General features: G+C 40.8%; 1 protein-coding gene across 1 annotated transcript; it reads right to left on the minus strand.

The window, feature by feature from the left end:
* Positions 1–450: 450 nt before the first annotated feature.
* On the minus strand, positions 451–27,263 carry LOC100709909 (ankyrin repeat domain-containing protein 13C). The gene is made up of 13 exons (XM_003455356.5): positions 26,547–27,263; positions 24,756–24,797; positions 17,946–18,050; positions 13,104–13,189; positions 11,249–11,294; positions 10,267–10,333; positions 8,900–9,044; positions 8,337–8,468; positions 7,013–7,174; positions 3,551–3,630; positions 3,265–3,363; positions 2,986–3,086; positions 451–2,868 (listed from the first exon to the last, which is right to left on the minus strand). The coding sequence occupies exons 1-13, from the start codon at positions 26,947–26,949 to the stop codon at positions 2,738–2,740; spliced, it is 1,599 nt and encodes a 532-aa protein (XP_003455404.1). The 5' UTR covers positions 26,950–27,263; the 3' UTR covers positions 451–2,737.
* Positions 27,264–27,398: the final 135 nt, after the last annotated feature.

The raw sequence follows: 27,398 nt of genomic DNA on the forward strand, positions 1-27,398 counted from the left end.
CCACATCTTTATTGATATATGTACTGAGGTGTCAACACTCACCATTAAGGGTACAAGGACAGGTCGTCATGTTTTACTTTATGTCAACTTTTTCTTTCCCCTCTTTTTTTCTGCTTTGTTTCAGAAACCACGTGAACAAAAATATTCTGAAAGGCCGCTGCAGATTCTCTTTTCTGCCCAGTCAAGCTAAAAACCAAGCTGCCTATCGCAGCTCCATTTTAGGTGAACAAAAACTGAAATACTGACTATTTGACAGCCATGTCTTGGTCCCACTGTCAAGTAAAGTGCAAAATAAAGACTTCTAAACTCACAAAAGTTTAAAAAAAAAAAAAAAAGTGTAGGATGCCCCAGAACGAGCTCAGAACAAAAGGATACCCAGATGAGGTGTCGTATCCGTGCCATCCATGTTTTAATATGACCAGACCAGAAAACACAAGAGTGCAAACATTATTAGATATGTGGCTTTTTATTTCAGTACATTTTATATGAAAATAGTGTCGCAGACTTATACAACAGTTTTTGCTGTACAACCGACATTTAGACATGGATAAATCATTTCCTACAGAAAACATGTCAAATCCAAGCAGCTGAAGTCGGGAAGGAGCATCAAATAAATGTAAAGCATTATGTCAGTAAAGAGGCACACTTCCACTAACTGCGCTTGCCTGTACTATAGAATGGAATGTGAAAAGTCAAACTGCATTTGGTTATCATACTAAATATGCATATATAAGCACGGTGTTTCAATAATTAGGATGCTGAACAACTCTGAGCCACCAGTACAATAGCAACATCCCACAGAAAGCTGTCTGTATCAACATTAAGAGCTCATGAACCATAGCAGCACCTAGGAAGACTCCTTAAGAGTTAAACCCTTCCTTCCTTTAGCATCCACCTTTTGACTTTTTACAGACTGATTTTGAGCTTTTTCACACAGCTGACAGGTTACTGGTTCCACACATCTCCAGGGAGTAGGAAGAAAAAAAATCTTACAAAACAATTAAGAGATTCTTTTTTTTCTTGTTAAAGCAACATAAGTATGTACAAAAAAGCAACTCCCACCATTTACAAACCAACAGTCTCAAACTGCTACATAAAAAATAAAAAAATTACACAATTCTTCTTTTTGCAGAGGATGTCTGAAACCCATAAACACGTAGGAATAAAAAAAGGAAGTAAAAGACAAATCAATAGCTGAACATGTATTTATATAGTGTGCAGGGGAAAAGCCTGATTTTTGTTAAGTGTAAGAAGAAAAGAAAAAAAAAAAAAAAAAAAAAAGGGCACGAATGCTGTACTTACTGATTCCCAGACACCTACTCACTGTACAATCCCCAGAGTTCCTCTTTTACCAGGACTGTGCGGTTGGTTACACAGTTCAAAAAAACAAACAAACAAAAAAAACAAAACAAAACAATATGATGAAGTAAAAAAACAAAAGGCTGGGTTAGCATAACTTGCACTGCCCTGTTGCTCTGAGACTTTGCAGTACCATTAAAATCTGCAGCATCGCTACCACTGCCGCCATTAAAAGTTAATATTTCAAATGCAGGTTTAAAGATTCAGTTTCACAACATGAGAGTCTAAGAAGTCAGCTGGAAGGCGAGTAGGTGTAGTGGATCCAAATAGTGCCTCAAACATTCACCAACTCTGTGCCAGTAAAAATCATCACACACACACACACACACACACACACACACACACTTTAAAAATGTGCACAGTTAAAGTGGAATTCTACAGAAAACTGATTTTTTTTAAGGATTTTGATCTACAAAAAGCACTCAGCCTTATACAAAACAAACTTCTCAAAGGATTATAAAGGCCACATTAAGAAAAAACTAATTAAATTAACCTCGCATCCCAAGAATATTGTTGTCAAATGTCGAGCTTATTCTTGGCATTTCAAACTTACTTCCAAATTAAAATAACAGACCCTTCACTTTCTTGTTTACTTAACATGGCCGTTATAATCCAATGTAGATGTACATATTTTTTTAAGTAACACTTTTTTAGTAATAATTCGACCCTTTTGGACATTTACATTTCATCCTTAATCATTAAATAGGAATAGTCTAGTGTGTTCTTTGATAGAGTTCTTACACAGGCCTGTAACACAGATTAGGACATAAATTATTATATGTAATTTAATAAATGTAAGATCATAAAATAAAAAAAGGCTGATGTTTTTTCACAAGTGTTTTTTTTTTTAGTAAGAAGGAAAAGTGAAAAATTGATCTCAAAATCAATTTCAAGTGGAATTCCTCTCCAGCGTCTCACAGTCACTCAGTGCTTTAACTACACATCAGTTTAAAAGTCCCTTTATGAACATTACTTACATACTTAAATACAAAGCATCAGCTGAGCTGCTGTTTTTCGTACTCGTACTCAATATACAGAAAATTCACCTGCTGTGTTTCTCATATTAACTCCAATGCCCCTTCACTGATGAGATTCTCACAGTTACCTGCACTTCCTGCCTTGGACGCTGCATCGAATCAAATCTAAAAGGTAAAGTTCAAACCTGCGACACGAGGAGATGTCGAACAACCCGCTACCTCGGATTTAAATTTAGGTGTGTTAGGCCGTCTGGTCGCCGTCTGTATTCAGAGTCGGGGTGGGCGAGGGGTAGTCGCAAAACACAGTTTTTATTCCTCATGTTTTTTAAATTCAAAAAGTACCCTCTGTAGCATAATGTTGCCTCGTTGCTTGTTTGCGGTTCAGTGTCCAGTGTGTGAGGTTAAAGGTCGGGGAAGCGGCTAGGGTCTTCTTTATAATCATTGGGAATGCTAAAAATGGATTCATCAAACTCATCGTAGCGAAACTCCTGAAACGTCACCGTGGCCGTGATCGTAGGAAACACGGGGATGTCTGCGGGGAGCCGAGAGCACAATGATATGAATGAAATGAAGAACACATCACATGAAAAAAGTTATGAACGTCAATCAGCAGACTACTGTTTGCAACACCATATAAAACTCTGCTTACCGAGCTTGACGGGAAAGCCAGGGGGGAGCTTCATCTGAACAAACTCCCTGAGTTTATTAAAGTGCTTGAAGGGTGCAATCACTTCCAGAACATTCAGTAACCTGAGGAACACGAGAACCCAAATCAACAAACAAAAACAAAGTCTATTTTACTAAAGCATTTAGGTCTCAACGAATGAATAATTTCCCCCTTTATCACCACTAAACAAACCCACCATTAGAAAATGATGCTGCCTGCTTTTTAATCACCACCTGGAGGGCAGCTTAAATGAAGACTTACGATTCGATGCTCAGAGGGAAGTCTTGACTCATGGCTATTGTGGCTTTGAAGTTTTTCTTGCTCTCCTTGCACACCAGCTCTCTTCCTAGATGAGGAGCTCTGAGACAGAAAATTTTATTCCACGATGAAGGCAGTTCAGTCGGGAAGAGCTCACAGCTCATTAATGCAGACACGGAAATCTACCAGTGTTTTTCCAGTTACTAAAACATGTCAACCTATGTGAATATTGCATTTGGCACACGTAAAATTCCTACGTTATTTATTCCCAAACACTTCAGACACCTACTTTCCATTTTCAGCCGTGATGTATTCTTCCCAGGATATAGTGTTGGGTGACGGGGGAGTTAGAGATTGCCTTCTTGCTGGCTAAAAGTCAGAAATAAGAATAAAAAGGTCATGGTTAGGCTAAAGTGTAAAATACTGAAAGGTCTCACTTAAAAACAGCAAGTGAAACTAACAGAAAAATGTTAAAACTGATCTAAGTTATGACATACAGATGTTTTTTGTCATTACTTTTATATCAACATTAGTGTTTACCCATACACCTTTAATTTTTCCCCACAGAGCAGTGACATACACAGCACAAGCCACTAGAGGGCCCCAACGCATCACTAAGCAGTATACTTTTATTGTGACATAATTAACAGCCATCCAACACCAGCAAAGTAACTCTATATAAAAAGCTAAATTTTAGCATAATATTAAAGCTAAATCAGTAATGACTAAAAGCAGGAATCAACCAAACTTAATCTAGAAAGTCCTAATTCAGTTTCACGTCATGACATTTTAAATCTTTAGTTAATTCAGCAGGTGAGCGTCACGAACGGTCACAGAGAAGGAGGAGGAGAAGGAGGAGGAGGAGGAGGAGGAGGAGGAGAAGAGTTGTTGCTGATGCTGTTGTGCCGGCCTTGAAATTAGATCCTATGTTTTTGTTCATTGTTGATAACAACTGTGTGAACCAGTGATCTTAACTGATAAACCGAGCTGTACAGTAAACAGCCTTCAAATGTTAAGCCTTCATCCTGTAATGCTGCCGTATCAGATTCATTCACCAGATCATTTTATCAGCTGAAGTGAGTTAATCTTCCCACGAGCAACGAAGGATCAAAGAGAACTTTCTTCAAAAGAAAGATTAAAAAAATAAAATAAAAATTGGAAACGTTTGGCGCTTGGCCTTCTTGATTTAATGTTCTTCTTCGGTGTCAGTTCATATTAAGATTGGACGATCTGTTCTGGCTGACTCTGAACTATGAGGTGCTTTGACAGTCTGCTGTTCCTAAAAATTAGCTCCCTGCTCCTGCCAGAGTTCAGATTTTTTTTTTTTTAAATCACTATTAAACCAGCCGATCTCTCTTTGTAAGCTGTGGTTGAGTACGACAACTAGGGCAGAAGAATCTGAAAACAGGTTCTGGATGATGAGACACCTCTGTGTGAAGAGATGGCTGACATAAGGTGTGCAGCTTTATTATGTGCTCTCTCACACTGTGTACCAGGCCTGGCACATTGTTGTGACGAGGACAGAGTACACACAGGCTGTGGAGACCCTGATCTGCTGGTATGCCAGACCTGCTCCCCCATCATTCCACGGCACCGGGGGGGTTTTAGCTTTCATCCGTGTGATCAATAGTGTCCAGCTCTGTTCCAAAGCCTCCCGCGCTCTGCCTGTGTCCACAGACTGACTTGTTCTCTCCTGCTGTAGTAAACACAGTTGCGTCACAGCAGCTGCTTATCTCATCCACTTCCCATGTGTCATTTTCCACAGGTGTGGAGGCGAGACTACTTTCACATCAAAACTAAAACAAAAAATGATATTCCTTCAAACTGTTTTCCCCCACTTTAAACAAGAGCAGGCACCAATTCACATCAGCACAAAGGTTTGACAGACAACAGAGGACACTTTGATGAAACGAAGTCCAACACAGAACACAGGACGGTCAAAAACAAAACAAAAAGCAGTGAGCGTCCATTGTGCGTCGAGAGGCTTTATGTTCACAGAGTGGTTGTCTTTATGCTCAGTGTTCAGGGCTTCCTCTCGAACATACTATAGTGAGGGGATGGTGGGTGAGCGGTGAACAGCTTAGTAGCTTTCACCACTGGGGGGCAGTGGTAGAATTTCAATCCATGCAGAGTGGCTCAGGGGGCATTTGTTCATTCTGTCTGCAAACAAATAAAACCATCAGAGGAACATCAGTGGGGATCCAGTCAGGAATTTTTCAATAAACCATACAAAGTGGCTCGACGGGGTCCGTTTCTGTAGGATTTATCTTTGTATGGATACGGGGGTGAGGAGTACTGTGAGGTTTATTTTGTCTGAGAGACTCGTGTCCTACCCCAATGTTCCAGCGGGACAGGACAGTTTCAGGATTGGAGTGGTGGTTACGCTGCAGGTATAAGTAAAGACAACGTTTATCGACAAAGTGCTCCGACTGGTCACCTAAATGAGAACTTTTGCTGGAGGTGTACAGGTGCACTCGATACACTGTTCTGTTGCTCCCAGAGAAAACTACCAAAACTTTCCCAAAGACAAGGATTCATGCTAGAACAAATCGACCCAAGTTAAAGGAATAAACTGTAACACAAATTTAACTACTTTAACTTCACTGCTGAATAAGAACCTGTAGGAAAATGAACTAAAGGAGAAATGTAAATTAAGTACATTGCAGTGCCTATCAAACCTTCAGCACTGTCTCTCACTGTAGACATAAAAATGGTTAAAAGGATGGTGACAAACACATAGTGATAAAAACTGCATTTCCTGGCCCAAAACCGAGTCACCCTTCACAGATTCAGATGTTAAGCACCTAAATTTAGTTTACTACCAAAAACCTTTGGTCTCCACATCACTTTTCATAAGCGAGAGGTCTTTGTTAAAATGTACTTAACTCACCTATTTAAATCTTATTAGAACCTAAAGTTTGAATTATTGGGAGCACGGCCACTTTGACGGATGCCTGGATGCCGCTACAGGCAGCTGCAGCTGGTAGCTGTCTGCTAGACTTCATGTCTCCAAATTCAAGTCACTGAGCTGGACCTCCCGACTATGATTGTAGTGTTTGTGTATTTTGGCTTGATGTGTGGTTAACTTTACAGTCTGTCCTAGAAGTCTGCTGGATTCTAGCAGGATACTAGTTCATTTGATGACTGTTATTGTGTACTGCTGCAATATAAATAAAATTGAACTGAAATGTTGCATAGCGCTCCATAACTCTGTGTCTGATAATACAGTCACAATTTATGGATGCAGATAGCTAACCAGCTTTTTGGCCATAGCTCATAACTTATTAATCCAACCTCACGTCTAAATATGCTGAAGTTTAGTTCTAAAGAATCGACAAGGTGATGCGATAATGCTAAAGTTAAAGCTTTAAAACAGGACTTCAGCTGCACATAAAATAGGCATAGCCACAGGAAGATGGTTTTTGTTTTTTGGTTTGTGAAGTTATCAAACAAAGACACATAAATCCCAATCCTAAAAATACAAATCAAGTGAAAAAGTATAATAAAAATGATTAAAGTGATTAGAAATCCTTAAATGTACAGAACTACTGTCTGTGAGATGTCATGGGGCACTGCGGGACTTGGTAAAGTTTAACTGAAAGGATTCTAAGTTGTAAACCACATGTACTGCTTTTTACACGTTCATAGAAGACGTGAAGCTTTGAGCACAAGTCCTTCAGCTTTATAGCCTTTCTTCTGTTTAAAAACATCATTCTGCTGAAATTATTCATGTCAGTGATGCATGACTCACCTCAAAGTTCTGCTCTATGAGGTTCCCTCCTTTGCTCAGACTCTCCATGATGGCTTTGTTCCTCAAGATGTCCTCCTCGCTCAGATGCTCTCTCCTCTTCCTGGACTCGAGCACCAGGCCGTTCACAGAGTAGAAATCGGCCAGAAAGTTTCCCACGCGCTCCTGGAGATTAATAAACAGATAAGTCCCCCCTTGCCACAGACTGACCAATTTCCCTTTCAAACAGAAGTCAAAAGGACAAAGGATTAAGAGGGCAAAAAGCAATACTGTCTTATTTCAGTCACTAACTCCACACGGCCAGATCTGTCTGTGTTGTTTTTAACCCCAATCCTGTTACCTGAGCTCCCTTCCTGGGGTCATCACTGCCTCCCTGATTTATTTACCGCCTTTCCTTCCTGGTGTGGGGGTTACAACAGGAAACATGACTAGCTGAGAGGGGGGACTATATCACATAAAAATTATAATAAAACAGAGAAAGGCCTCAATATGAAGATGGTATGTAAACACTGAGAAGCTCTGCTACATATTTACAGCATACAGCTAATATCTGATATAACCGTTTTCCTCTATTTGATGTATTTCTAGCACATCATCAAGAACCTGATTAAATGTAACCAGCCACAATATCCACCCTGCCAATAAATCAGTAGTAGCCAATATCACACGTTTCTGATATGTTGGCACTGGAATAAATAAAAATGATGAAGCTAAAGAAGAAAAACACCTTTGTTATGAATTAACACTGAATAGTTTTCCGCCAAACACTGCTCAAATTTCCCCGTCAGCAAAACAAGACCATCTTTAAACTGCATCGTCTTATTATTTTAGTAAGGACTCATAAATACACACAATTAACAAATGTTAGCAAAATCTGTTTAGGGTTCATGTGTCTGAGAGCAAAAAAACAAACAAAACGGTTTTGTATCAGTCCATATATCTGATCATCATCAAATATATGGTATCGGTCTTAAAATCTCATATCGGTCAGGCTTCAGATCCAGTTCTTTTAAAGGCTGCTGATGTTCTTTTCATGTTTTCTTTTGAAGAAAACAGCCAAAAAAACAAAAACCAAAACCAACCTAAAAATCAGATGTTGCAATGTCAATGTCACGTTACACACTGATACATCTGTGAAACAAACCATAAGTTTAATTTCATCAACTTTCCCATTCATCCCAGCCAGCTCAGTTATAAAGTACAAGAATTGGGTTCAAAAACTGACTATAGTTGTTATGTCTTAAACATGTAAAAATCCCTGAAGGTCCACAGTCAGGTACCCTCTCAACCAGAGCAGAGTTTCTAAAAGCTGGCAAATGACACCTACCGTCTTGTCTTCCCTGAAAAGCCAACCAGTCTGCGCCCTAGAGAACGTGATGGACTTGGTGGACAGTGTGGCGGAGTACACGTCGCTGCTCATCAGAATATCCACTTCTTCTTCCGTTTCCATCTCTGACTCCTTAAAATGTACAATAAATAAATAAATATAGCTCATTATTATGCATAGTGAACACCGAACAGCCACGTCCTAGTGCTGGAAACAATGAGGTCGGTTGGTTCCTCCAACTCTTTCTGCAGATCGCACAAAATGTTGAACTGTTGTAGTTTCCCCAGAGGGTTACTTCTGTTAACATTTAGATGCCCCGACCTTTTGTCTAGTGCTGTCATCAGGTCAAATATTCCAGCTAAACATAAGAAACACCAAAATATGTAGGGACACTGTTATATAGTTTACTTAAACACATTAATGCTTAGCAGGTGAAAGACTACCTTAGATTTAGTTGTCTTCACTGTAGAATCACAAACCTTGCATTTTTCAAGTCACTGACAAAACTTTAAATACGCTGCTTTGTTCTTAACAGACATCGCAAATTCAAGGGTTTCACACACCTCGTGGTGTATCCGCTGGTAGACTTTCTGTTCATTATCCAGCACAACAAAAGACTCGGAGGGAATAGCATTGCCGTTAAAGATGAAACTGAGGTCACCCCGCTGGCATTTCATGTCAGTGAAGTCTATCAGGGTTGTATCCAATCTGCATAAACACATCGTGAACATACATAGAGGAGACAAAAATCAGGATTATTGTGAGCTCGAGTTAACTTTTCAGGCCAGCAGCACAACAGTGTCAAAACTGTGAGCGAAGACAAAACTGTGCTCGATGCTACACTTTTGAAAGGTCGGAGACAATGTGTATGGTAATCACTGCCACGGGAGTCCAACAGCACTTTTCAAAATTGTCTTTGTGTTGTCAGAGTGGGTAGTCCTGAAATAAAGCGTGACGGCAAAGAGAATAAGTGATCTGCTTGTGAAGACTGCGCACAAAGCGGTAGGTGCTACGGGTAGGTACGATAGGCCTGACACACCGCCGAGCTGGTATGTAAATGAACTTGCTGTGACAGTTTTTTTTTTCCTTTCACCCGCTCCGTCTCTCGCTCTCCCTTTTTCTCCCTACAACTTCGGCATAATAAGAGGGCATTTTGAATACCAAATTAGACAGCCAGGAGCAGTTTCACAGAATAATGACAAGCTCCACATCAAGGTTACCTCATAAGGAAGAATGAAGACACGCACGCACGCACTTTCAATCCTCAAATAGATTGTGTTGATATAAACCCAAATGTAGAGGCATCGGTTTACGTGCGTGATAAAGGGGTGGCATGATTTGTCATATATGTATGAAAATCTATGTGCATATGCTGCAAATGTGGAAGCCAGCCCTCAAGCCTGCATAGCGTTAGATTTTTGCCTGAAAGGCGCTGGAGCACAGCGGCATATACTCCTACTGTAGATTCACTGTTGAGACTGTGTCAGCATGTGTCAGGGTGTGATGAATTTCTGCTGATGCTCTTTGTAGGCGAGCTACTCAGCACAGTAGACTGTACAGTAGCTTCATCTATGAGACTGTGATTTAAAGTGAAACACAGAAGGACGAGTTGTGCGCACAGAGGGATTGCTGTTCGGCTTCCTCGTACTGCTCATACTGCAGGCGCCGATTTCACACTCTAGTTAACAAAACAGAGAAACTGGAAGTAGAGAAAAGAAAGACGAGAGGATGCTGTGTACAGCAGCAGTTACAAATAAATCAGTAAGCCTTAAAAACAACAAACTGCACGAATAGCAGGCTTTCTCTGGGAAATGTTTAATATGGCAGGGCTTGCATCTTCTGGTTTACTTTAACAGGCAGCTTTAGAAGTGAGTCTTAGTTTTGAAATGTCAGAATGTTATTTAAATGAACATTTGTTGACAGGCCTTGCCTGATGTTGATGCCTTGTTTGTAGATCTTGCAGGCATCTGAAGGCAGGATTCTGGAGAGCAAAGGCACTGCAACATGAAAAGATACAGTAAGGATGTGTAAAATGTCTAAATTTAGAAAGCACATTTGAGAGAAAAAAAACTACAGATTTCAAAGTTTTGGTGGCATATAAACCTGGAAACTAGAGTCCCACATACCAGAAGTAGTTCAACAGCTAAATATTTAATAACTCACAGTCCCTATCGTATTAAGTAACTGAAGGCATGATACTCAACTTGCTGCTCCAAAGTACAGAAGAATAGTTGTGCATTTAAAACAAAACAAAACAAAACAAAAAAACAGAAAATAAAGACAGATATTAAGCACATAAGCAAGATGTACATGTGACACAAGTCTGTGTTGTTCTCTGAGCACACAAACCTTAAAAATATAATTTTCACATTAACTTTCACTATTACACCATCTCCACTGGCAAAGATATATCCTTATGCAACTATTTTACATTTTGTTACCATCATGTGTGTATTACATAACGCTATTCACCTTGTCAATAATTCACAAAGATACACTGAGTACACAGAAATCAGCCCAGGCCTACAGTCCTGGGTTTGGTCTGCAAGCCAAGCGAATGCTGATGCTTGAGCTCTATCGCCACACACTGTGCTCCATCTGTGAGGTCCGGTCTTATGATGTTTTACCTGATGAATCTTTGCTATTAGATCATTAAAGGTGAGACATGCATTTTAAAGAATGGCGTATTGGCTCAATCCAAACAGGCACTGTCATTTTCAGCTTGACGTCACTTAAAGTCCCTCATGATACACAGTAATCCATCAGTAACCACGTGAACACTGACTAAATCTGTTCTTCTCCCTCAGACTCCTTAGTGTTAGTTTTTCAGAACGATGACACGTGGTTCATTTCCACAGTGGGTAAATCCTGAGAAACTGTCAAAGGACAGCAGACAGAGAAACTTGACTCACCCCAACTTTGGAAGTCCCAGTGAAGCTCCAAGTAAAAGTCTCCAAGCTGTGAACACAGATAAAGAAAAATCAATAAGGAGTAAGGCTACGTGTTTCTACTGCTGATTATTTTTCCACAGATCTGATGAAAAGGCCAAAAACCCACAATGTCAGAGTCTGTCTCTCAACACTCTCCGACTTCCCTACCCTCTGTGTGCCTCACAGCCACCAGATTGAAAATAAATAAATTATTAAAAATACTCCTACTGAGTTACACCACAAGGACGATGGTCTTGATAATGACAGAACAATTCACCCACTGTAACACTGAGGCTTTCAATAGTGACATAGCGAGCTCTATGCAACAGAAAAATAAATAAAACCACAGACTTGGACACCATATTTGGTTTTATTTAAACTTTTTATGAGATTTTAGGAGCAGCAAGCCAGCGTTTCACTTTACATGAACCTGAGTATAACCGAGCCTCTGCTTCTTTACATAGCAAATCCCACCTCAGTACAGTCTAATTATCCTGTAAGGCTTGGATCACCGCCACAACCGGTGGTCTCAATCCACACGTCAGTAATGATGTCAGGCTGGCCGAGGATCATCGCTTCCCAGAGCTTTATAATCTCAGAGAGATGATGACACAGGGAAATCGCCGGTCTCATCATTTCAGGGAAAATACAGGCTTCGAGGCCTGTCAAGTACTCGAGACTTTAACACTTTTACAGTGAGGGAGGAAGGTCAGGTGAAGTGGCATAACCTCTTTAAACACGATAAAACGCAGAGTTTTATTTGCTCGTGTCCTGTTCTTGATTTCCTCGGCTTTACTGCACAGCTGACCTCGAGGCCAAAATCTCTAAATGATTAACGCCTACAGTTTGGCTACATAACTTCATGTTTAGCAATAACACCACAACAATGTTGAAAAAGGTTCTCACTCTGATAAACATGTATGTCAGTCTGTCTCCGTCTAAACATTTACAGCATGGATTTAAAAGTGATATAAAAAGGCACAAGAGACCAACAAAGCTAAAGGGATCATTTCACCCTGATCAACATGTCTGTGAATAGTTACATGTTTACAGTTTGTACATATGATGTCATACCACGCGGTCACAAGAGCGTCAAGATCTTCCACTCTCACCATTTGATAATTTGCGTGTATGCGTCCTTCCTGGCTCTGCATTGTAATGACAGTAATTTGTGAATGACAAACTTGAATGAGGTCTGCAAAGGCTGTGCTTACAGAATAGATCCCAGTGAAAGGAGAAAAGAAAAACAGGACTGAATTGAATGAGAGCACACTGAGAGGTAAAAAGATCTGATGACCATAAAACAAGATACCCCATGAAAGGGTCAGGAGCAGCAAGGACTATCAGAGACATTATAAAAGAGAGAAATGGTACTCGAAAAAACCTGTGGTTTAACTGACACAAATGCAAAGCAGAGACTCGCTGCAATTTCAGCTGTGTGGTGGCAGGCATATCTACTTGTTACAATAAAATGAGGCTGGTTTTATTGGTTTACTGAATTAATTAGCATGACATTAGTGCTCTGGTGAGAGTCATCGATGGTGTCAGCACTCTGGAATTAGCCATTAATGAAGCTGTAGAAGTATAACTTGAAGGTAAAAAGACTTTTTAAAACTTAATTTGAGTAAATGTATTTTTTTTAATATCCCATTGAGCATTTAAAATAAAGTTACGGCTCTAACTCAGTTCGTCTCGGGCAGAGGCTTCAAAGTAGCGGCCAAAAAACAAACAAACAAACAAACAAACAAACAAACAAAAAGAACCTGCCTTCAAGCATTTCAAAGCTGGGTGCAGAGTTGCACAACTGGCTTCTAGCAGGACTTTAGGACTACGTTACCTCTTTGAGGGCTTTCAGCAGTTTGGGCCTCTTGTCCTCCACGCTCTCTCTGGACTGTTGCTTCAGCTTCCTCAGCAGCGCTGTGACTGAGAGTGCGCACAGAAAGATGAGAAGAAAAACAGAAGAGAAAAAAGTGATACACCAGCTTTTTCAATACAAAAACATATTAAAGTGGATGGCACATAATTTTTTGCCATGAATATTTTTTATAACCTTCTGTTTTACTGGATCTGATCCCACTGCTAAACTTAATAAATATTCTACTGTGAGTTAATCAACCATGTTTAAAAAAAAAGTTTCACAACCATGTTTTGGCAACTTTGACCATTTTCTCCACACGCCCTGAAAGACCGGCTGTCCTTAATCACGATTACTTGGAACATTTCTAAAATTAAGGGTGCTGGGCTTCACTTCCATATGGGCATCTTTCAAGATTTCCCACAATCTGAGCGCCTTGGAGAACATCATCAGTTTTATTTTAACATACAGGTGTGGTGAAGGGACAGACAGATACTGTGCTTCTTTCATCCCCCAAAGCTAAAGTCAGGCTAAAATGTCATAACATCTGTTTGTATGCTGCACAGCAAAGGGCAGGCCTACATTATTAGTAAGGTTAAAGTTTAGGGCAAGCCGTTTTTAACGTACAGGAAATACTGTGTGCTTAACGGTTTCTCTAAGTGAATCATGTCAACAATGAAAAAAGTGCTACAGGCTACAGCAATTTTTACTGAGATTTACCAGCTTCCTGGAGCCAAATGGGGCACTCCCAGCATCATCCAACCAACCCTGGTGCGTAGCCTGCAGGGATCAAACCGTTCCAGGGAGTTCAAAGGGAGCAGCAATGGCAGATACAGAGATGCCTGTTAATGAGCTACTTCTTTAACCTCCTTAACGAACTAGGGGAGAGGAACGCTCACAGGGGGCTTTTAGCCATGATGGGTCACATTAACAAGCATTCTGCAGCACTGGCTGCAGGAGACTTTTGCAAAGGAAAACGCAAACGCAAATTTACAACAATTATTTAAATGTTATGTGATGCTTATTAGGGAGTGGGAGCATCAGTTGCTCACTGACATAACTGTGGTGCTTTTGATGAAGCCAGGAAGGGAATAAATGACAACACAACTATTCCAGTGATTAAGTCATGGAAGCAGTTATTTAAAAAAAAAAGGAAAAAAAAATATGTTTGGCCACTGAGAACCCGCCCGTCCTACATTTTAATAGGACTAAAAGCAGCAGTGCCCATATGGCATAGTCATTAGCCTGACCATCTCCTGTGCTCTCCTCCATGTCCACGTGGCGAGTCAACATACACAAACATGTTGTTCATATTGTCTAACTGGTGCTCCCCATGCAGCAGCACAGAGGGGCAGAGGGCTCAACGGTAAAACTAGGCCAAATGAGAGCACAGGCACGCACATGCGCCAGCCGGCACAGACACAACTACAGGATGAGGGTGTCTTTGTGGCCTGGCTGCCTAATGAGTGTAGACAAGCTCTGGATGGGGCTCCTCCTGATCCTCACTGCCTCGCAGCAGGACAAGGAAGGGAGTAAAATCTCACCATCTGGCCACAGACCACCCAGCCAACACAGACTGAGAAACCGATGCGGGCAGTTTCAACACTAAACCCAACTGACTCTCCACGCTGGCACTAATTCACTGAGATACTGATCGGGGCACTTTGCTGGCACTAATTAGTCGAGTGATCTCAGCAGTTTCACCTCCATGCTAATAAAAAGAGACAGAGTCAAGACAAAAATTTGCTTTTACATTACCACAAAGGGCATCTATTTAACAAGCACGTGGAGGGCTGCTGCTGGCAGGTCTCCAAGAATGTGGGGAAAGTTCAAAATGACACAGGCCAGAATATTAAATGGATGCAAAAACTTGCTGAGGTCGATGAATTTTGCGAGCTAACTCAAACGGCCGAGTTAACTGAAGATGACATATCACATGTAGGGAGCTTGATTCAATTTAGTTTCATTTAAACAGCTCTGAATCATATCAGGAAAATGTAATTTTTAGACATAACAAATAATTATAAGCTGAAACAGAACTCAGTTGTGCTTTACCATTGGTCATATTTTTATATGCACAATAATTTTGTTCTACATTAATTTGTCATTGAGGTTGTTACTATAAATACGGCTATAAACAAACCTTTGTTTGCAAATAAATGCAGAAGAATTCACTAGTTACAAGCTAAAATCAAACCATGACAGCTTTTAATTAATAAATAAGAAAATGAAATTTAAGAATCCTTGTGCTTTGCTGTGGCCTTAAATAAATAAATAATTGGTCGAGAACAAATCTAATGAGATAAGCTGTGCCGTCTTAAGGGAAACCCGGTCATCGATGATTTTATCCTGATGTTGAACTTATGCCCTCAGGGTGATATAATAGTAACGGATCATTTCAGCCAAAAGCAATTAGTATAAAGAAAAACAAGACACTGATGTATTTCTATAGTTTGAAATTTTATGTACATGTATGTATGAATACTGCTGATCGTTGGCACTCTCTCTATAATGAAGTGATCCGTGACTTGATGAATCATGACTTATTCTAATTCTAATCTATTCTAATGCCTTAATCATGGTTATTTATAAATTACTCCTAATAGCTCTGTAATTTGTGAATACAGGAAGAAACCATGTGAGAAAAACCTAAACTCAAGCTTATTAAAAAGACACAGAAAGAGAAAAGGGTCTTCTTAAGCCAAACTTTTCCAACTTAAACTTTTCTTGCCAAGTCTGGTTGTTTATTCAGGCTAGTGAGACCATTACTGCCTGACACCCACATGAAAAAGCAGCTCCCTGCCTAACATACAGTAATATGACTGAAACTCTCTTTGAACAAGTCCCTGAAGCTGACAACACAGCTGTGTGGCAGAAAGGCGAGCGAGGACTGAAATAGCTCTTTCTGAACCAAACACATGACAAAAACTATTTCTGAGCCACATTTTGTCTCCTCATTCAAACAGAAAGCCACACACCCGGGTGACAAACGCACTGTGTCGCAACAACCGCACAACAGACGTCAACAGTAATTTGTCACTTCATCAGCTAAAAATAACAATTAATCACATTCAACCAAATGTTTGCTTAGAAAAGAAAGAATTTATGTCATACAACTTATGAAAAACTACTAAAAACCAGATTTCAGAAAGAAAAAATGTTATCCTGTTCTCAGCACTATCCAGACCTTGATGTTTGCCTCACTGCAAAACAAACAAAAGTTCCCAGGTCTCCACTTCCTTCTCAAAGTCCTGACAAACGCTGAGTCAGCTCACACTGAACAGAGCTTTGCTAAGCCTGTGAAAAACATTTATTGCACTGTACAGAGAAAAAAATATAGAAGTTCCCTTCAGCACCTTTCTCCACTATATCATCATGACAGCAAAGTAAAGTTTTAGATATCACATTCCAAGTGGGAATTTTTTAATATATATTTTTTTATTGTGTGTGGAGTCAGCCTTTTGTAGCTGTCACAGCAGTGGCCAATGCCCTGCACTTTTGGATTAGCAATAAAAGACCTCAGGCAGGCAGAGTTAAACAGTCCTCAGTGGCTACATTATTTTGATTCAGTGTGAAAGAAGCTGAAGTCTCTCTCTGCTCTCCACACCTGTCAGTTGATTCAGGTGATCAGCACGCTGACCTGACCCAGGAGTTTAAAATCCTGCCGAGTTTTGTGTTTCCCTGAGTGCTGTTCTATAGAGAGTTGGGCCAAAGCCTCGCTGCACGTGTACAGGGAAAATGAATGTTAACTGCACCAGCAGAAAAAAGGAGTAGAGAATAGAGAGCTACACCCTTCTTGAAAACCTTACTGCAACATGTACCTGCATGGTCACCTGCACAAGAAACCTGTCAGCTGTAAGATGAAATGTCATTAGAGTTCATTAGAGGCTTCAGTCAACACACATACTTGGAGTCAGTTCATTAGAGGAAGCAGTCGATGGAGGAACTTAAAGCTGCCTCTGTTTATGACGTAACATTGGTGCGAAGTGGCTGTGTGGATACATGAATGAAAGATCAAGCTCTTTCATTCATGTATCAACATGTACTAAGTCATTTTTTAACTGGAACTTATTAACTTATATGTAAAATCCGAATGCTCTACTTGAGATGTTCCAATAGCTGAGAATAAAGTAGGCCCTAACCTGGCAGTTCTGTAGCAGTAGTGAAGGGTTGTAAAATAGTTTTAATACATTCACCACAGCTACAGACCCCACCACACTGAACAAACCTCAAGCCTTCCTGTTTCTGGCATCAAAAGCTCTAAATAGATTGCAGCTGAAATTCTCACTAGCAGAACACTACTAGCAAAACTGTAACAGCTCTCATTCAATCCATTGTCCCCCAGTCATTACAAAAATCTAACGTGACGTTTTGTACAGTGCCACGGGTACTCGTGACAGCGAAATAATACAAAACATTCTTACCGTTTCAAAACAAACTTTTGGGCCATTATGAAACGTGGGAGGAAAACACGTATGATATGGGCTTGAGCATAATCAGCCTATCAGGATTGAGGGAAATATCTAATGAATTGCTTTTCACTGGAATACAAAAGCCAGAGGGCCCTGAGGAATGCCCCCCTCTCTGAGGGACAAAAGAGCCAGGCCGGTGTGGTGGCCTCACTGCGAGGCGGCCGCGTGGAAGAATGTGCAGTGCCGTTTGTTGATTTGTATCTGTTGATGAAAACTTCTCTCTCTCGCCCTCTCCCACTGGTGCAAGCCTGATCCTCCGTTAAACGAGTTCACTGACCAACATCAGTTTCAAACCTCTGCGTGAGTGTTTTATCGAGCAATGCCAGCTACTCAGCGAGTCAGAGATACTTACTCATCTGTCGGTCTCCGTAGCTAATGGCCTCGGCGAGAGGGCTCCATCCCTGAGCGTTCTTCACCTTCACTGGTGCATTGTGGGCCAGCAGCAGATGGGCACACTCTGCGAGGAGGACAGTTAATCACTAAACACCAAAAGACAAACAGAAGGACAAACTGAAAACCCAAAAAGCCATACGGTATGTGCCTAACAAACATGACTCGTGAGCGCTACCGCAGCAAAGACCCAATAGTTTTCAGGCTGGCATCTTGAATTGACAACGAGCTGAAGGATGATTTCCTGACCAGAAATAATCTCAAAATGTGACAGCACCCAAATTTCATAGTCATAGATATTAGGAAATTAATGTTCCAGTAACTAATGATAAAAATACACAGAAGTAAAAGGTGCTTTGGGGTATGTTTTGTTTTTTTTATGCATCTTCATTTGACATCCTATTACTATGAAGCAAACACATAATACAATATATGCTGAAAACAAAACCATAAAAACTAAAAAAAAAACTACATTGATATTTTTATGGTGACTGGTTAATACACAGGAGAAAAACCCTGCGTCCAGCTCTCTAATTATGTGTTCGATTTTCAAACCACAGAGGAACTGAACAAAAATGAGATGCAAAGTTAAACAGCTTTACTTCTCCTGTTCTGCATGTTTTATCGGATGTGTTTACCTTAAACTGGCTACTCTGCAGTACAGGTGTCATCTGTTACATAGAACACATCTCTCACGACGTATCCAGGGTGTCCAGAGGGCTAGTTTGTGTATAGAACTGAGATGAGAGCTTACACTTTAACCAACAAGCCATATGGGACCTACAATTATGCAACACTTGGAATCTTTCCCCTTTTTTTTTCCTTTTTTTAAATTTTTTTTTTTTTTATCCTGCATTGCTTTAAATTAACGAAGGATTCTTAGAAACTAAATTTTGAGCAACAGGAAAAGACATCCCTTGGTACTGTGTCGTCACCCTCCGAGCTGTGCTTGAATTCTAACACCTGGAAAACAGCCAACGAGCTTCGTCTCTTTTCTATGGTGAGATCAGCAGTAAGTGCAGCACAAAATCCCTCCGCTCTCCGGGCAGCGTGTCAACAAACTACAGCCAGCCAAAACTGAAGCCTGTTGTTCCGGCTCAGCTGTCAGTTTTGTTGTGACATCACTCATTATAATGTTGGCATCTGTACAGCTCTGTCCCAGCACTGGTCCGAAAAAGTCACAGTCCTACAAATGCTAAGCAGGAGCTAAGTGCTAATGGTCCACTGCTGAGTGCATACGTGGGGCCTTTGCTGGTTGGAGCCGGAAGTTATAGTTGGTCGACCGGACCGGTCTTTTTAGTCATGGCTGTATCACGTGAACTCATTCAAATCCTCCTGACTTGTTTTTCTGCATAGATAATAACAGCTACCAAATACATCACAATATCACATCCATCATATACATACTCCCCATGTTTCATTAATGAGAAAGAGGCCAGGGTATCACACAGTCTAAATGGCGGAGGGGAATACAATCTGAAACTCTTCATATTAGACACATTAACCACACAACAAAGAGAAGCACGCTTCCCCCAGGAGTGTAGTTACAGAAATAAAAAGGGCACGATGTGACAGCAACCTAAGCAGTTAGGCTACATTCTCCTTATAAGCAGTTAACGGCAACACCAGTTGTGTCTAGTACAGCAGACATCAAGATGGAAGCTTGGCAAAGAAAATCGAGATGAACACAGACGCGGCGCTGGGAAGTCATTATGGTCACACCAGTGATGCAGAGTTTCAAAGACTTGGCTCATTACTAGCTTTAATGGATTTTCTTGGTAAATTTCTGCTTGATGCCGAGTGCTGTCCGAAAGCTGACCACTTCAAAAAGATTGACTAATACCGTTCATATCGCATGCTTGAATTAAATAAAATAGCTGCATTGGCAACAGGAAGACAGCTGAAAAGTGAATGAATAATGCAACAACAGCCAACATCACAGCAAACCCCAGTCTTTACGCATTAGTTCAAACTGTCACTCAGCTCCGGCACTCAGTCGCTGATAACAGAAGTTGATATGGAGGCAACACAGGCAAACAAACGGACAAGCGCCTGCTTTCTGATGTAAGCTTTGCATTCCCTCAAGCCTTTGACCTATATATCCCTCTGCTAAATCCAACGATTGTGTAATGATAACGACAACATTTAGCAGATATGCATTATATAACCACGAAGAGAACAGCCAGGCCGTGTGTCCTGAGCTGCACACCTTCAAGCTCCTGGTCTGAGTTTTGTGCTTCAGATGCAATAAGCAGTGTATAGTGTGGCATCATGGATAACCTTTTGTTTTAAAGGCACACAACACTTTAGTTCTATATCAGTTGTCTATGATGTGAATTAAATGCAGGAACTAAGTTAATCACCCCGAATTTTAGAATAAAAATTACAAACAGTTGCTATTTGAGGATCAACTCTAATACATTTCCATTACCTGTGAGGTAAACGGGACATCACAGCATGATTGTAGGTACATCATGTTGAGATAATGAAGGCTTTTTGTATCAAATGTGATGGGATACAACAGTAACAACAAAGACATGTGGCTATTCCACTGACTAAAGTGTTTGTTTAAACTTGAACATCCAGGCAAACATTTGTAATTCCAGGTTCAAGCATTTGTCTCCTGTTTGCTCTTATTGGTGAAATAATAGCATTGGTGACAGATTCAAGTTGTTACCAACAGAGGTATGATATTGAGCCATGGCTGTAGATGAAATGGCTTCAAACAGCAGCAAATGAGGATCTGTTTAAAAGCAGGTCAGGATGAAGGTACATAGACCTGTTTGTGGCAGGGCACCATTTGGTTCCAAGGACAGTTTCATAATCAACCTTCAAACATTTTCTGAGAAAGATACACACAGCAACATGGCGGTTACATCCACAGAGGCACTTTCAGAGATATCAAAGACTTGCATTTCTCTCAGGAATAAGTAACAATGTCAAACTGTTGGAACAGCCAAGAGTTCTGTTTTCTTATCGTAACAAAGTAACATGCAGGACCTTTTTAGTCAATTTACACTTTACCATGGACATGGTGCTCATGTGGAGACAAACAAATACTGTTTTATCTTTCACTGGTCACTACAGAGTCAAGGACACACACACAGACCTCTTTTTATAAATCTCCTATTCCTTTGGCTCTCTCCAAAAGTATCTTACCTGATAATTCTGTGACCTGAGCATCATATTTTTCCACAAGATTCCTAACAAATTAAATTTTCATACAATAATGTTTTGATTAGTATTTAGTTATCAGAAGTTGTTTAACCAAATTACCCAAATAAATCAAATTATCCTTTGTTTTCTGTCCATCATTCAAGAATGTTCACTTCTGAATTCATTTTTATCAGAGTGTCCTGAAAAACTCTCTGAAAAACCTGCAGTTGATCCAAAATGCTGCAGTAGAAATAGAAATAGAAATAGAAAGGATATTTGACCCATACAGCTTCTCTTCATAGGCTCCCTCTTAAATCCAGAATCAAATTTAAAATCCTTCTAACTAGATACAAGGTCTTGAATAATCAGGCACTATCCTATCTTAAAAGCCTCACAGCACCATACCCACCCAATCATGCACTTTGCTCAAAGACTGCTGGTTTACTTGGTTGGTGGTTCCTAGGATATTTAAAAGCAGAGCATTTAGCTTTCAGGCCCCTCTCAAATGGTAAATGGTAAACTCTGAGCACTCAAAGCACTTTATACAACTTAATTCATTCACCCATTCATACAAGCACTTTTTCCCTATGCTTTTTCTATGTAAGTGCTTTCTATCTAACATTCACACATATTCATACTCCGATTAATGCATCGGAGTGCAATATGGAGCTAGTATCTTGCCGAAGGATATTTGGTATGCAGACTGGAGCAGCCAAGGATCAAACCACCAGCCTTCCGATTAGCAGGTGACCTGCTCTCTCCCCTAAGCTACAGCCTCCCCTATGGAACCATCTCCCAGTTTGGATTAAAGACACAGAAACTCTCTCTACTTTTAAGATTAGGCTTAAAACTTTCCTTTTTGATAAAGCATAGAGTTAGGACTGGATCAGGTGACCCTGAATCCTCCCTGAGTTATGCTGCAATAGGCCTAAGGTGCTGTGGGCTTCCCATGATGGCTGTTTCTTCTACAGTTACTATGAGTTTACACACACCACTTTGCATTTCATCATTAGTTATTGTTATCTCTGGATCTCCTCCACATTCTGTTTTTGTCCTGTCTTCCTCCCATCACTCCCAACCTACTGGTTCTGCTGGAGGGTTCTTCCCATTTCTCCTTCCACTGTCGCCAAGTACTTGCTCAAAAGACGTTGTTTGACTGTAAGGGTTTTCTCTGTATTACAGTCTCTACCTTAGAATATAAGCATCTTACCATCTTGAGGTGACTGCTGTTGTAATTTGGCGCTATATAAATAAAATGATATTGAATTTTATACAGCCACGATCAAATCACGACAAATTTGGGATCACTTATCCCAATTTGGGCGGCATAGCTTCTATACAAAACAACTATAATGTACTGCTGTGTGTATATTTAGTGTTTTAAATATAAAGAAAGTTAGTTGACTGGATACAATGACATTTAAGCTGCTTGTTATTAGCCACCGTTTGCTGTCTTGTTCAATCTAATATGCACTTGTGTGAGCATCGATGAAGGAAAACTCCCTGTGGGCTGCTGGGCTGATTGCTCGTGCATCAGCTGCACAGACGTCCTGCTCAAGTCGCATTCAACTCATGAGTGAGGGAGCAGGATGGTGATGTAAAGCACTTATCTAACGCTACTCTCTGTGCACTGGCTACAGATGGGGCTTTTGGCGAGAGGATCTGATTGCTGTTAAAGCTCCCTACCTTCACCCTCCAGTTCTGATTAAGTCTGAGTACATTTTAAATGTTGATCTGGCTTTTTTTTTTTTTTTTTTTTTTTTTTTTAAAACCATTATTTACATACTCAGCAACAGTTTCAATAGTTTATTTGAGTCAAACAGGAAAAGAAAATTTCCTGTTTGACTCAAATGCACTATTTTAATCAAAAATAGGCTATCTTAAAATACTCCATGAAATGTGCATGTGTGTGCCACTTTAGAGTATATTTTCCAGCCAGGGTGGCCCACTAATGTCAAACGCTCAGTGGAAGTGTCTTGTATCTTTCAAAGCCATTTTTAGAATCTCACCATTTTATCTTTCAATTACACCCATTGGACAAATGAAACAACAAAAGAACGAAACAAAAAAAGAAACAAGAGTTTCCTTTCAAGGCACATGACAGGAAGCAGAATCCAGACAAAACTGTCTTACTCCTCTGACAATGACGTCAGCTTTCAGAAGTGCATTATGCTCTGCTTTGGATTTTCTTCGTCTTTCACGTGAGATATTCCACCTGTGCAACTGTTCCGGTCATGCAAACGAGCAGACAGTAGACTGCTGATATGCACAACTGTCATTACCACAATGGCGGACATATATGCAGAAAAGCCAGAAACAAAGAGAGCCTTGTCCTCTGCATCCCAACAGGCCAGCCACACCCAGGCTGTGATCTCATGCTGTAGCCTTCAGCCCGTCTGGCCTGAGCATCCCTAGAGGACCAGGCAGCAGCTCAGGCAAGAGACAGGCAACCTCATTAGCAAAATCAATTCCATGGCGTCCCGTCCACGACAACACTTCGGTACTCTGCTATCTGAATTACCAGTAGGTAGTGGCAGAGCCATCACACTGACAGAAATTGAGCTGTGCGAATGTGAAATCAATCGAAACGAATGCTTCAGTGACAAACACCACAAATGACAATGTGCAGCACGGGTAACCCTATGCCTGAATTGTTGATCAGGAGCTGACTGCAAAAAAGGCTAAATTAATTTTTCAGAAGCATGTTCTGATGTTTCCTTGTCATATTAAAATGCAGGCATTGAGTCTCGAAGGGACAGCGCTTTAATGTTTTATGTGGATGCTTTCAGTCCAGCCAGAGCAATTCATTCTAAAAACAAACTCGTGTAAGATTCCTACATTGCCTTGATGCATCATGACATATTCATTATATACTCTTAACTCACAGTTATTCTAAGACACCCTACACTAATGTGCAATGTGTTATATGTTCACCATTCTGAGAAAATACACATTGTTGTAGCCTCTGAAACACGTTCACCTCTTTTTCACAACCCAATTCGAACCGATCACAAAACCAAAGTAACCTCTTTGGTGCGAGAGACACTGGCAGATAACTAAAAATAACAGACTAAGCAAATATTATGGGCACTGAAAATTACATCGCTTATCTCAACTAATTACCTCCTGTGCCAGCTTCAAAGTTAAAGTATTTCGAGCCGGCAGTGTTACATCAATCAGAATGAGACTTTAACTACTGAGAGGGGCCTAATTCTTGCACTATCATCATTATCCAGTACTCACTGATTAAATATGATCTAATAATCCTTTGTGAATCTATAAAGTTGGGGAGAAAAGAAAAATCGCTCTTAAAAGATAAAGAAGGAAAGGTCTCTTGTTCCATTGTGATTTTGACCAGGCGAAAATACATTAACACAACCTCTTTATTCATGCATGAGCATCTTGCCTTCTGGGATCTATGTGGTGATCTGTGACAAATGTCTGGTGGTGCTTAGCCTGGCAAATGCACACACAAAGGGAGGGAAATAAAGTGAGACACACACAAACAAAAGATGTACGGGCCTACAGAGAGGCATGTTTAAAAAGCCACGGAGACAGAGACAAGGAGAGAAACCAAAATAAAGCATGTGGAGGTGAATGTTTCAACACGACTCACCTTTATGTCCCATCATGACAGCAAGATGCAGCGGTGTGTTTCCTGAAGAAGGGGAAAAAAAGAAAACAGAATTTGTGTACTGCACTTAAGAATAACAAAAACGAGCGAGAGACTTCGAAGAGCATTTTGCCTTTAGGGCTGTCACAGCTGGAGTGAATTAGATGTTTAATCTGGGAGGCAGCCTTTGCTAAACTCCAAATGATATGGTAAGTCTGTGCTTACTGTGCCTTCTCCTACCATGATGGCAATACCACTGATTACTACCCAACTGCACCACAAAGCAAGCTACATTTCAGAGGCAGGGACATGGCCCGCTAACAGACACAATGCATGTGGTACATGGTAAGCATTCAAGAGAGAAATGATATTTGTGGCAGGTGTGCAAAAGCCTCTACCCACTATCCGGCCAAACTGCAGGACCAACTCCTTCCGGCTTTCTCTTACAGAGGAAGACAGAGGTAGGCAAGCATCCAAAAACAACGTGGGGTAAATATGGGGAAGCGTGCCAAAGCTGGGGTTCAGCTAAAACTCACAAGGGATGCTGTGAGGAACAGCAAAGATTTGTGTACTGTGTATATGAGGATGTGAGGTCTGAGTTCACTTACAGCCACTGCTTGTGGCACCTTTCCATGTAGACAGTTTCAAATAAACCATTGATATTTTTTTAAAGCACCAATCCAAATTCAGCTGAAATGAATGAAGTTTAATCTGTAAACAAGTTGCATTTTAACTCGTCAACAATGCAGTGTTACGAAATTATTGTCTGGATTCAGTGGGACTATTCCCTCCCTCCCACAAGCAAGTGGAAAACAATTGTTTAAAGGTATTTCTTTAAGCAACTAAAAGAAATGTCTTCCTTAAAAGTTTTCTGAAAAAAAATCATAACAAAACAGCAAAGTGAATGGATGAAATGTAATAGTGTTAATATACATATCAAACAAAGCCTGCCTGACTTCAGTGATTTGATGGTCCAGCTTCAACTTATATCCACTAGAAGCTAAAATATTATGGGAATAAAGCCATGAATTCAAGATACTGAGCCCAGGTAACCATCATCGAGAAGGCAAAAAGGCTTAACAAGTTCAGATTCTTCAACATCACCAGAGTAAATGCCCTCCCCGTCTGCTACGTTGTTTCATTACAGCATGTCAGTGTTTTGAAGACAGAACACATTCCAGAGCTGACAGTAAGCACAGCCCATCCTTTTTTCTTTACATGGGAACCGGAACAAACCGACGCTGTAGATCTGTCAGTTAAGAATGCGTTGATTTGGAAAATGTGGCGTTATCTGAACAGACTTTGCCCTGCAGATGAGTTGCAGTCAAGTCTGGGAATCCCAAAGTTTCGCACAACACGCCTTGATGCGTCAGCCATAGGGCCCTGAACCAACTTATTATCCAGTGTTTAAAGATGACTCATGTCACAAGGAATACGTGATAAATTTGAAATGTGGACTGAAAGGCCGCTGGGACCTTTCCTTATGCAGGCTTGAAAGAAGTGAATTTGAAGAAATTACAGGGTATGACATTAAATTCAATTCAATTCAATTCAATTCAATTCAATTTTATTTATATAGCGCCAAATCACAACAAAAGTCGCCTCAAGGCGCTTTAAACTGTCCTCAATTTGGATATCAGTTATCCGGGCCTTGGCAATAAGAAACCTCGCCTACATCTAATGCTGCCGGAGAATGATGGCCTATTAGCTAAAACTAAGCTCCACTGGACCTTGAAATTGGCAGTTCATTGTGGGCTTTTTAAAGCAGCTGAGATGAGCAGTTGTTAAACTCACCATGGACGTCTTTCTGGGCGATATTCTGCGTCCGTATGAGCGAAGACAGTCGTCGGACATCTCCTTTAAATACACATTCGTGCACCGGAAAGTCCTGCCCAGTACGGATAATGGGGTTTTTGTTGTTGTCATCGATAACATCGGATGTTGACAGTGTGTTGGTGTTAGCATTAATCTGGGACTGTTGGTTCTGCTGCTGCTGTTGCTGTTGCTGTTGTTGTTGTTGTGTGGATGAAGACTTGATTAACTTGTGGTTGCTGAAGATTTTACTCGCTCTGCTCTTGTTGTTCGTCCTGGAGGCTGTAAACGTCCCGGTCGCAGCCTCTTCGTCCGGCTCCAGTAAGTCCTCGTCTTTGCTCGGCCTGTGGTCCTTGCGCAGGGAGCGGATCTTCTCTCCGGTCATTTTCTAAACGGTCGACGCTGACGGAGCAGAGGGTGTCGTCGCTGACGATGACCCTCCGGGCGAACTGATGCGATTCGCCAGTTGGAAGTCTTCGCGCAAACACTGGAAACTGCACAACATGAAAACACTTACTTCTCCCACGGACACGCAAAAACCACAGTTTGCTCGAGGACGAACAAGTAGCACCCCCCTCGTGCCGGTTTCTTATGAAAACAAATAGTCTACTCTCCTCCTACCGCCCCAAACTGTCGACGGCTGCAGTACAACATAAGCGGCTCCAGTTGTACGAACGCTTCGGCTGATATCTTCCGGCTCGTATTATCGCGAGAGTTTGGGAAAGGTTATTACCGGCCACTCACTGAAGCCGCTCCTATTTTATCAAAACACAGCCTACAGTAGTGTAAAATAAACACGTTTTCTATTATTTTACTCACGTATTTGAGTTGAGT

This window comes from Oreochromis niloticus, linkage group LG15 (assembly GCF_001858045.2).
Source record: "Oreochromis niloticus isolate F11D_XX linkage group LG15, O_niloticus_UMD_NMBU, whole genome shotgun sequence".
Taxonomy (NCBI): domain Eukaryota; kingdom Metazoa; phylum Chordata; class Actinopteri; order Cichliformes; family Cichlidae; genus Oreochromis; species Oreochromis niloticus.

Bases quoted from the DNA above. Each gene is read 5' to 3' on its own strand.
- LOC100709909 (XM_003455356.5), bottom strand. From the start codon at position 26,949: ATGACCGGAGAGAAGATCCGCTCCCTGCGCAAGGACCACAGGCCGAGC. The intron at 11,295-13,103 runs GTAACGTAGTCC...CTGTGTTCACAG, and splicing joins TGCTGAAAGCCCTCAAAGAG to CTTGGAGACTTTTACTTGGA. The intron at 10,334-11,248 runs GTGAGTCAAGTT...TTCATGTTGCAG, and splicing joins CTGGGACTTCCAAAGTTGGG to TGCCTTTGCTCTCCAGAATC.